The 11,839-nt window shown below is 38.6% G+C and overlaps 1 protein-coding gene across 1 annotated transcript; it reads right to left on the reverse strand.

Annotated features, from left to right (window-relative positions):
* Window positions 1-4,175: 4,175 nt before the first annotated feature.
* LOC140691792 (olfactory receptor 5AP2-like) lies at window positions 4,176-5,189 on the reverse strand. The gene has a single exon (XM_072955926.1). It carries the CDS (start codon window positions 5,187-5,189, stop codon window positions 4,176-4,178), a length of 1,014 nt encoding a protein of 337 aa, XP_072812027.1.
* Window positions 5,190-11,839: the final 6,650 nt, after the last annotated feature.

Here is an 11,839-nt window from a genome sequence, read left to right on the forward strand (position 1 = left end):
TTCTGAAAGGGGTGTGTTAAAAATTCCCCCCTAGTAATAAGAATTTGTAAATTTTTCTTATTCTGTCCAATTGTTTCATCTTTCAGAGCCTTGTTTTTTGTCTATAAAATGAAATGAGAAATTATATATGAAACAATAAATACTAGGATTGTAAGCACTCAATCAACCTAAGGTACTCTTGCTCAGTCGTTATTACTATTATGCATAATATTAGTAAATTCAAGCACTGCCCTCTCAATATGCTCTCAAAATGGCTTAGTTTTGGAGGGTGGAGCACATTGTCCAGAATGAAATCCAAATCAATTGACCAGGTCATATTACCTAGGCAAGGCCAGTGACAATTAGGAGTCATCTCATTCACCAGGAAAAACAGTTCCTTCTAGAATATGCATTGCTTGGGAGCTTTCTTGAAGTCACCTAAGGTAGAATAGTCTCAGGGTGGAGTGAGCAATGATAGAACGAGGTAGGAGCCAGACCTCAGTATCCTTGCTTCAGCTAAGCAGTGCTCCAGGCATTGGAGCCTCAAGAAATTATTGAAGGAACACATGGCTACTGGTAAAATCTTTAAAGATTCTAGATACTACCAAGGACAATTTTCTTTAAGTATGTTTCTAGAGACGTTTTGGCAGTTTTCCTACATATGAGAAATGATATTTTCTGAGGTATCTGAGCAAGAGGCTAAAGTGATTGTTGGGAAATCTCTCCTCCTATCTGGGTCTAGTTTCAGGAGAAGGCCTTAAGAATAAACCAGTGTGTGGTGACCCTCCACTCCCACCTGTACACTTTCTAAATGAATGAGATGACAGGAGATTTCAGGGTATTTTCTTTCCTGCGTTAAGCAAGAGCTCAATCTAAACAAACTGTGTTGCTACTGACTCAGTCCCCAGTGTTCATCTCCCAGCATCTTGATGCCACAGTGTATAGCACAAACCTAGGATTTAAGAAAAGTGAAATGATCACTCCAGTGAAGATTGGTAAAGTATTTAAACATGAAGGCTCTAAACTCAAACAGACTTAGACTTCAGAACTCTGACTCTACCCCATACTGGCTCTGTATGTGTAACTGGGAAAGCCACAACTTCTCTGATACTCTTTTTCCTCATGTGTAAAATCAGGATAAAATCGTGTTGTTGAATCCATAGAATATACAACACCAAGAGTGAACCCTAATGTAAACTATGAACTTTTGGGTGATTATGATGTGTCAGTGTAGGTTCATCAATTGCAACAAATGTACCTCACTCTGGTGGGGAATGCCAATAATACAGGAAGCTGTGCATATATAGAGGCAGAGGGTACATGGGGACCATCTGTACCTTTCCCTCAATTTTGCTATGTACCTAAAACTGCTCTAAAATTGTCTTAATTAAAGCCATAATTAAAACAATTTAAATAAGTTTGTTGTGATGATTAAATGAATTAATCTGAGGATTTATCATAGTGTCTGGCATTTAGTAGGCTCACAATAAATGGTAGCTCCCTGTTCCCTTCTTAAACTTGTATCTAGTTAACTCTGCCCTGCTTGAGCTCCACATAAATCCCCTTCAGCTATAGGTACGCATTTATTCACCCAATGGGCGCTTGTTTTCCATAACTTAGTATTACTGGGAAAGCCCAAAACAGATGTGATCCATTTCCTCAAGGAACTTTAATCTGGTTGGGAATACAACACACATACATCAAATCAATAGAAAGCAAGGTATTTGCAAATGCTAAGTTATAATGCTGGGAATTGGGTGGGGCAGAGACATAAGAAAAGGTCAGACTGGAAGTAAATATTGGAGAGGAGGTATACAATTGAAAAAGGAAAGAGGGGTGAAATAGTAACAAACACACCTTTGGCTTTTCAGAGGGTTCAGGAGTGGACACAAATGCCCATAGCAAAGACCAAAGATGTAGTACATGCAAAGTTGTTTTTCTTCCCATGAACATTTTATTAATGTCAACTTGGTTCCAGGCACTGAGGTGGTTACATAGCTTGGTCTTCCCCTACAAGGTATACAATCTAGTAGAGGAAGAAAGATATGAGCATAAAAATGTGGAATAGAACACGACAGTATAGAAGTACAGGATGATTGCATGCTGCAGTCATCAGTTCTAAAGTTTCAAGAAAAGGGTGAACACTTTTGGCCAGCTCAGGAAAAAGGTCATGATTAGAAATAAGGGGAGGATTTTTCACTGATGAAAGCTAGAGCATTGTAAATGAGGAAAATAGTAATTACAAAGGGGAGGCTATGAAGTACAAAGAAGGGACAAGGGGTTGTGAAAGATAAAGTTTGAGAGGTAAGATTCAGATTGTGGAGTACCTGTAAGTTAAGGGACTTGGACTTTATTCTGAGGGCAATGAAGGGCCATTGAAGAGTTTAAATTAGAACAGTGGATGTAGTCAGACTTCTGTTTAGAATAATCAATAAGGCAGCAGTGTGGAGGATGAATTGGTCAGGGCAAGCCTAGAAGGCAGGGAGACCAGGTAAGAAGCTACTGCAACAGTCCATGCAAATGATAAATAGAGAAAAGCCTGCTTTAGAACAGGAATTCCCAAAAAGAAGGTGTCAGGAAGCAAGATCCTCCTCTAGGTCTGGCTGCTTTTAGACTTGAAGTGACTTCACTAGATCACACTTGTTTAAATCTTGCCCAAACCTAACTTGACCACAAGTTTTGGGTCAGGAAATAATTCCCTGATGGCTCCTTGTGACCAAGGTCTCACATTTGTTGGTTGTCTGGTCAATCTGAGTAGTATGGACTGTCGACAGAGAACAGAGTAAAGCCAGAGTAAGGTTCTATGGAGGTCTTGGCCTCCACAAAACATGATTGTTACAATTGTAAGCAGTCACACACTCAAAATCATCTTGGGTCAAATTAGGGAAAACAGAGCTCTATTTAGAATTTCCTAACATATGGTATCAAGGGATTGTTTTGATGTTAGTAATATCTACGAAGAAGGTATATCAGCCCTACGCAACCATCTCTCCAATTTGTCCACAAACTTTGCTTCCAAATTTGCCATCTGCCTTGCTTCAGCCAAACCAGCCCTTTATACATCTAGATTCTTTTATTTCAGACTTGTATCCCAAGTTCCCTTCATTCCCTCCACTACTCATCTATTTTTGCTACTTCTCACTGTTTATAGGTTTTATTCAAATTACCCACCTCTTCCTAGGGGCTCTCTTATGAACCCAATCCATCCTGCTTCCTTTGCTTTGAGTACCAGCCTCACAGCTTATGCCTTTTGGTGCTTTTTGGTAGGCATCCTGGTAATCTAGAAGGTGAAATAGAAGAATGGAAAGAACATAGGCTCTTTGGACAAACAGATCAGAATTCAAATCTTGTACTCACCATTCATTAGTTGTGTTACCCCGATTGAGCTACTTAATGCTTTTAGCTACAGTATTCTCATCTGTAAAATGGGAGCAGCAATAGTACCTACATCACAGAGTTCTTAGGAGGATCATGAGGTAAATGATTCAGCATTTATCACGTAGAAATAATTCAATAAATGTCAATTTAAACAAAAAGCCATAGTTCAGATGCCTTTGGGTGGGATTATCTGTCTTCCCTAAGTGAATTGAAAGATGCCAAAAGGTAGTGACCACAGATTTCTTCCTCATCAGCCTCTTCCATCCCTGCATCTGCTATAGGGCTCTGTATATATCAATTATTCAATTAATTTAGAGGCCTGATAGGGCATGATCCAATGCCACAGGTAGAGAATTGACTATGGGGAAGGGAGTGTGTCTTAGGGAAATGAATCTGTTATAAATTTGAGAGACCAGATTTACCAGAAAGGGAAAAAATTCAGAAACCTTGGACGCTGAAGGTAAAGAGAGAGGGTGGCATCTTGCCTTATGCAAAAAGTGTAATGTAGTAGAAAGGAAGTTTCAAAATCAGATAGTTCTAAATTGAAATCTAAGTTCCACTGCATTAAAGCTGTATGACCTTGGACAAATCACCAAACCTCTCAGGGACTCAGTTTATTTACCTGTAAAATTAAGATAATAATATTTGACTTACAGAGCTGCGGAGAGGATTCAAGGAATAATCTATTTTAAATTGCTAGAATAATGCCTGAGACATGGTTGGTGGCCAAATAATGTCACCTACCTCTTCTTTTCTTTTCTGTCCTTCCTTTACTGCATGGGACATTATGGAAATCTGGGTGTGGGGAGACAGAAGAATTATGAAGTCTTCTTGAGAATGTTCCCAAATGCTTCCTTCACATCTTTGTTCCTCAAACTGTATATTATAGGGTTAAGCATAGGGATGATCATTGTGTAGAATACAGAGACAAGCCTGTCCCTGCCTATTAAGTACTTAGAGATTGGGCGCAAGTAAATGAACACTGTGGTTCCATAGTATAGGCTGACTGCTATCAGGTGGGATGCACAAGTAGAGAATGACTTGTGTTTGCCCTGGGCTGAGGGTATTCTGATGATAGCCAAAAAGACACATGTGTAGGAGGCCAGGACTATTGTCAGGGACACAGACACATTAAAACCACCACAGGCAAAGAGGAGAAACTGAAGGACCTGTGTGTCAGAGCTGGAGAGTTTTAAAAGGGGAGGGATATCACAGAAGTAATAAGTGATGACATGGGACTTACAGAAGGTCAAATGAAAGATTGTACTAGTGAGGAGCACTGCATTTGTCAGGCCCACTGCATAGCTGGCAGCCGCTAGTTGCAAACAGAGCCTTGGGGACATGATAATATGGTAGAGCAGAGGGTTGCAGATGGCCACATAGCGAACATAGGCCATGGAGGCCAGGAGGAAGAACTCAGTGACCGCAAAGATCACAAAGCAGCTTGTCTGGACCACACAACCAGAGAAGGAAATGGTTTGGCAATCAGAGAAAAACACAGTCAACATTTTAGGGACTGTGACTGAAGAATAACAGAAATCAATAAAGGATAGTTTACTGAGGAAGAAATACATGGGAGTGTGGAGTCTGGAGCTGACCACAATGAGAACAAGGATGCCCAGGTTTCCAAACACTGTGACTGAATAGATGATGAAGAAGAGGGCAAAGAGGATGGGCTGAAGCTGAGAATCATCAGTGAGGCCCACAAGGAAAAATTCACTGAACTCACTGGCATTGCCTATTTCCAATAGGCAACTGCAGGTCTGCAAGAGGGATATGCATGACAATAATGAGTTCAAGTCCTTAAACAGAGACGTACAGGGTCTGGTCATGGTTACCTAGGACATGACATATTCTGTATGTCAACTATGACAAATGCTTCATCCTCGCTCACCTATTTCTTGCTACCTTCCAGCTTATTGGATACAAAGTTTAAAGGCATGAGGATGGAATATGGAGTCAGAAGAATGGGTCTGAATCTCAGTTTTTGCCACTTATTATCTCTGTGACCTTGGCCTAGTGTCTTAACCTCTCTCAGTCTTCTTTGTTAACAGGGATAAAACATCAGTTTTGTAAGACTGGCTGTAAGGACTAAAGGTGATGATAGGTATATATAGAAATATCTAACAGTGCCTGGGGAAAAGAGCAGGTACTCAATGAATCCTAATTTCCTTTCTCTTTCCCAGCACTGAAACTGTCTTTGACTAAAGTTTAGCCTGAGCATAAAGTCAAGGTCATAAATATTAGGGGACTCTTCAGACTTACTAGCTCTTTCATTATCAGTTGTGTATCTGAGGGACAGAAAGGGATGAGTGGAGGGGAAATATCAAACAGTATAATTTAGAAGTAAGAGGGCAAGCTCCAGGGTCAATTATATGTGGGTTAAAATCCAATTCTGTGGCTTACTAGCTGCGTGACTTTGGGCAAGTTAGTTAACCTGAGTTTCAGTTTCCTCATCTTTAAGATGAGAGTACCAAATATTTCCTACTTCATTAATCTACTGTGAAGATTATAAAATAATTCATGTAAAGCACTTAGCATTGTGTCTGGTACACATTAAGCACGTGGTAAATACTAGCTTTTATCATGATTGGAAACTCCTGGTTTGTCTGTTCAAACCACACAGAAGCCCCTTTTACATTCTGTTACTTGCCCCTTACTAAGAATCCCTTCCTAACTGAACTCCTGTTATTAATCATTGTGTTGTAGTTCTCCAGTGTGTTGAGGCAGTAAAAAAAGGGTGAGACTACTACTCTCGTTTAATACTGATTTAGAGAGGGAGAAATCTAAATATCAGGGCATCAAAAGGAAAGGTAAATTGCCCAAAGTTGCCCTATGATTTGGTGTAACTGCCAGAACTTGAACGCATGTGTCCTGTCTAGAGTATTCCTCCCACTTGGAGGAGGTAACAGCCTCTGACCTCTTTTCTTTCAGAAACATGGAATCCAAGTCCTTATCAGAACACAGGGTGCTGGTTCACCTATAGTTTCTTGAGAAATCACAGCGTAGAATTCTGCTCAGGGTCATTTCCATCCTTTCTCTTAATCAGGGAGATTGCCAATCTCTAACTGCCCTTTATTTTAATATTGTGTTTCCTGTTAAGACCTAGGATAGTGGAGGACAAAGTATAGCATCACATAGAGAATTTATATAAGTGGATTTAGAGTCAGAACTCCTGGATTTGAGTTCAGATAACATGCTACTTTTAGCTCTATAGCATTTGGTAAGTCCTTTCTGGGCCACAGTATCTTCATCTGAAAAATGGGCATAATAACACTTGGCCTTCTGAATTTACAAGTTTGCTGCAAATATCCAATGACAGTCCGTATGCAAATGCTTTGTAAAGTATAATAATAGTCAGGGAAAATACTCAGAAAGCATGCACTGGGATAGCCAGGTCAACTTTTTAAAAAGTTCTATCACCATTGTTAAATTGCACCTATAGAGCCCCCTCCTCCCTGGGTGCTCCCCTGACACCTGCCAACCCACCTTGGCTTTCACAACACTTGCTTCCATCTTCTTGTGGCCTCCAAGTCAGACCCTGGAAGAGAAAGCTGGATTAGCTTCTAGCAACCTGTAAGTAAATGCCTGGTGCCCTTCTGCCTCCTGAGGCTGTGGCTGCCTGCTTTTGGCTGGTGTTCCATTAAAGTCACTTTTATGGCCATCTTTGGGAACTGAAATTTCCACAGAACATAGTATTGGTTATTTAAATTTTAAATAAATTATCTTGAGTATTAATAGATGCCATTAATAAAGTACCTAATATGTGCCACACATTATGCTGGGTGATTGACATAAATCATTTTATTTAATCTTTTAATCACCTTAGCACGTAACTACTATTATCATTTCCATCTTACAAACCTAGTAACTGAGGCTCAGAGTGTTTCAATGCCTTGCTCAATATCTCGTAACTGTTAAGTTGCAGAATCTATATTCAGGTATGGTTCTGCAATATTCTAATGCTATTGTTGTATCCATGCTGTCTTTTCTAAATATAGAGTCATACAATTAGAGATTGTTAAAGTTTTTTTCAAGGGATTTACAAATACATCCTTTCTTTGTTATCATGCTAACCTTGGAAATAATCAAGGTGGTTTCTCTTAATTTTATAGGCAATGAATACAAGCTACCAAAAAGTTATGTACATTATTTTTCAGCATTCATTCACTCAACTAATATTCACTGGATGCTTGGGGGTGTTTCTGGCAATGTGATAGGCCTTAGGGGTACTCTCATGAACTTTACAATCTAAAAGAAAAGAGATGAGCAGCCAACAAATGAATAAATAATTTTTGGTTAATAAAATTATAAAGAAAATAAAAACAAGCTAATGGAATAGAGAGAGCTCAGAGTTTGGAAAGGCAACGTTATGTAGAGTGAAAGGGAACACCTATCTATGGAGTTGATGTTAAGAACTAGAATATGAATAGAGAGAAGCTAGCCATACAAAGATCCAGAGAATACCCAGATGTTTAGTTACATTGTCAGGAATAGAACCGAGGTCTCCTAAATTCTACCCAGAGCTACTGTCTCCAGTTGGAAGAATGGTACACGTAGAAGTTAACTGGGAATGACTGGATATCTGGGACATTCAAACTTTTATCCTGTCCTTTATCACCCACCTTTACTCTTTTTGAACGTCTCTAGAAGTCACAAATATTCGCCAGTTACTTTTCTGTTTCTGTGCTTATTCAAAATGCTTCAGGCCTGCATCAGTGGGTGGGCTTTTTCAGGATGTTCCCTTGGCAGGCATGGATAAGTTTGTGTGCCCACAATAGTAAAGCCTCTGGAGTTAAGCTCCAAGTTATATTTCCCTCCCCACCTCTCCCTCCAGGTTTGGCCATTTCTATGTAATTGGCAGTATCATTAATATTGCAAAGTTTCTGTCTTCTTTACTGTTCTCCTGAGATGCTGAAGAAAGTAAGCCCAAGGGCTGAGCAGCTGTAATGTCCAAGATGGCTGAAACAGTAAGCAGAGCCATCCCCAATGGGGTGTTTTCACTGAATTATACTGAGAGTTTGGGGGCTTGTAGTCACCACTGAGATGTTCTGGAAACAGTTGGAAGAATCAAATTGACTGTGAGATATATTGTGTTATAAACTTTTAATCTAAAATACATTCTTAATCATATTAAAAAGTCTTAGCCACAATTAAAATACCAGTTGTTTCCCCTAAACATATGAATCCTAAGAATTAGAGATAAATGACCAGTACAGAAGATTGTAGTAAGGATAAATTTCTCATTTCATGATTTGTCATATTACTTTGTTTACTCAACTCTCTACTCTGATTATAAACTATAAATAACTTAACATCAAAGAATTATTTAATTAGTTTTTATGTGGTGAGTAAAGTCTCTGAGTGCCACTCAGTGTTCTAATAAAATACTTTTGTACCTGAAATGTATGTGGTGGCCAACTGCCTGGTACCATACTGTTTCATTTTTATCAGACCAGGTTTGGATTGTGGAAGATTTGTTTCTATGCATTTCTTTTATTTTTCCATTCAGTAAATGTTTATTATATATCTATCATGTGCCCGTCATTGTGCTAGGAGCTAGGAATACAAAATCAATAGTAAATTAATATCCCCTACGTACTCTCCTTTCCCACTCCCCAATACATGCACACATGTGAGTGTACTCACACACACACACACGTGTGCGCGTGCACACTCTCTCATTTGGGAGGCCAAAGCAGTCTTAATTTCGTTGGTGCTGGCTCATTAACAGCTTTTATAGAAAATACCAAGTTATTATGCATTTTAAGGGCTAAAGCTATTGATTTTAAAGCAAGAAAATTGTTTAAAAAGTAGAGTTTATAGACATGTCTATTGTGGGTAGATTCATTTAATTCTGTTGCTCAACTCTGCAGATTTTTGTAGCCATTTAAAGGAGAAATTATTATTTTCTTCAAGTTAAACTGTGGTACATTAGGTGACATTTGAACCAGTTTATGAGCTTTTGCTGTGGCATAATGGGCTGATTCCACGTATTGTAGAACACTGTCCCCAAATTTAATTATTTTGGGGCGTCACCACCACATAAGGTAAAATGAGTCATTTTGTTCATCACGACTGCAGCCTTTGCTGAAATGGAGGTTATGGGATAACAACTTAAAGGCTAACTCATTAATGCTCAGGGATGAATGAGGTAATGTGCCAGAAGACCAAATTGGTGCCTGAATGTTTTCATCTAGAGACCTGTATCTCTTTCCCACGTTGTGATATATTAATGGGGATATCTTTATCCATTGTCACTGCCTCTAGACATTTGAATAACACAGATGCAATGCCTTCTGGCCACTCAGCCCTGTGCACTATCAATTTCTCAAACTCCAAAGATCTTTCAATGGCTAGAAGCAAAATTCTGATGGTGCCATAAAGTGACTAATTTATAAGGGTTCTAATAATGTCATCAGTGTAGTCCCTGATTTTTTTTCTGTAGGTATTTTACTAGTGAGCTCTGAGCCATCCCTAACTATTTGATAGGGGCAATGGAGTAAATTAGTCCTCTAAATTGTGAAGGCTCTTGATTTATGCCTATCTGAAAGCATTTCCTTCCTTGCAATGTTGAAGTTGGTGATCTTTCTAACATTAATTTGTTTCTCCATTTGTGAGAATGGAGAATTTCCCCATGAATTTCTGGAGGACGTGAGGAACAGGCTTTATGATACCCAAACATGTTTCCCCTTTTTGTATTACTGTGTTGTATTACTGCTTGACAAAGGAATCACCTATCCTGGTGACAAATCCTGAGGAATGTCCTCTCACCAGTCTCCAGTGAATGAGGGCAGAGGATCCATCTTCACAGGACCTGGAACATTAATATCCTCCTTGAAATGAGTGTCCCCCTTTAGTTATGATGTCATCCTGGCCATTTGCTGTCTGAAATGAAAATTTCTCTAACTTTTCTGAATGTATATTGTGTAGCACAAAAGTTACACTTTCATGCACATGTTTTTAAAAGATTTATTTAACTAGTCAGTACAAGGAACTGTGTTAAATTCAAAAACAAAATTTTATGTTATTCTTACACCAACTTTATGGGGTAGGTACTATGTTTATTTCTGTTTTACAAATGAAGAAGTTGAAGCTCAGAGAAAGTAAGTAAATTTCCCAGGGTCACACAGATGATATGTAACTAAGCCAGGAATGTTTCCCAGGTTCTTCTGACTACAATCTATCAATCTATGTTATTTTTGCCATAGCACACTGAAAATCATCTTTTAACAACTTATTTGCTAATCTGCTCAGCCTTTTTCTTTAAAACTGATGATTCTCAAACTAGTTGCACATTAAAATCACCTGGGAGCTTAAAAATATACCATACCTAGGTTTCATTCTCAGATTCTGATCTAACTGGTCTGCAGTGTGGCATGGGCATCCATATTTTAAAAAATCTTCCCAGGTGACACTAATGTATTGCCAGCATTTTATACTGAGGAGTTCCTTTTCCTGCTTCCTTTTTACAAGCAGCATACTTAACCTTAACTGCCTGATTCTTTACCAGATCTGAGGAAGAATTTAGAGCTTTCACTTAATACAACAATCAGGGAAGGGTCTTTGCACAATGGTTAGGGACTAATCCTTTGAATCTTCATAATTGCTTCCTTACCTACCAAATCTTGATCATCACTGAAAAGTTGAACTGCAATCTTGGACAAACCCAAGGAATCTTATGAAGGAAAGACATTTCAGGAGTGACTTTATACATCATCTTCATTGCTTCCCTACAAGGATATCTGGAGAGACATATCCTTCATCACAGTTCTAAAAGTTACAAGGTACCTTCATTGAGGGGTGCTCTTTCTCTTTCTTTTATACACAAACTTTTATTGAACACCTATATGTGCCAGGAACTGTTAGTTTTTAATTTGGGTGATAATTCCCTTATAAAGGGCTCTTGGAATTGTGTGGAAGTTTTGGTTTTTTTTTTACTGTGAAAATAACTGTGAAGAAATACTGATATTGTTCTAGGTGGCCAGGAATGTTAAATGTTCTATAATGCTCAAAAGAGTCTTGTGCAATTCTTAAGAAAAGAATTTTCTCCCTCCAAATACCAACAGCAGATTTACTGAGAAATAATAATATGTAACCCAGGTCTGACATATGACTTCTTTCTACTTCAATGACAGCAGTTATGATCACCATCATCCTATTCCCACTGAGGCTTTTTAAAAGACTTTTTGGTCAGTCAATTTGCGAGTCAGCAACTATCAAGCCATCATTGCACATTGAGTCTTTAACATTTACCATGTAAAAGGAAAACATTCTTTAATTTCAGAGAGCTCATAATCTAGTTGGAGAGACAAAATATACACTTGTGAATAACATTTAAAAATATTCCCCAAACAACATACTAACTAGTACATATATCATGCCAAAAGGAGGGTGGTGTAATGAAAAGAGTATAATCTTCAGAGTCAGACAAAACTGTGTTCAAATTCTGACCGCAAAGTTTTATTCTTGTGTGATTTTG

This window comes from Vicugna pacos, chromosome X, assembly GCF_048564905.1.
Source record: "Vicugna pacos chromosome X, VicPac4, whole genome shotgun sequence".
In the NCBI taxonomy this organism is placed as follows: domain Eukaryota; kingdom Metazoa; phylum Chordata; class Mammalia; order Artiodactyla; family Camelidae; genus Vicugna; species Vicugna pacos.

Excerpts from the sequence above, each read along its gene's own strand:
- LOC140691792 (XM_072955926.1), bottom strand. The coding sequence starts at position 5,189 with ATGACCAGACCCTGTACGTCTCTGTTTAAGGACTTGAACTCATTATTG.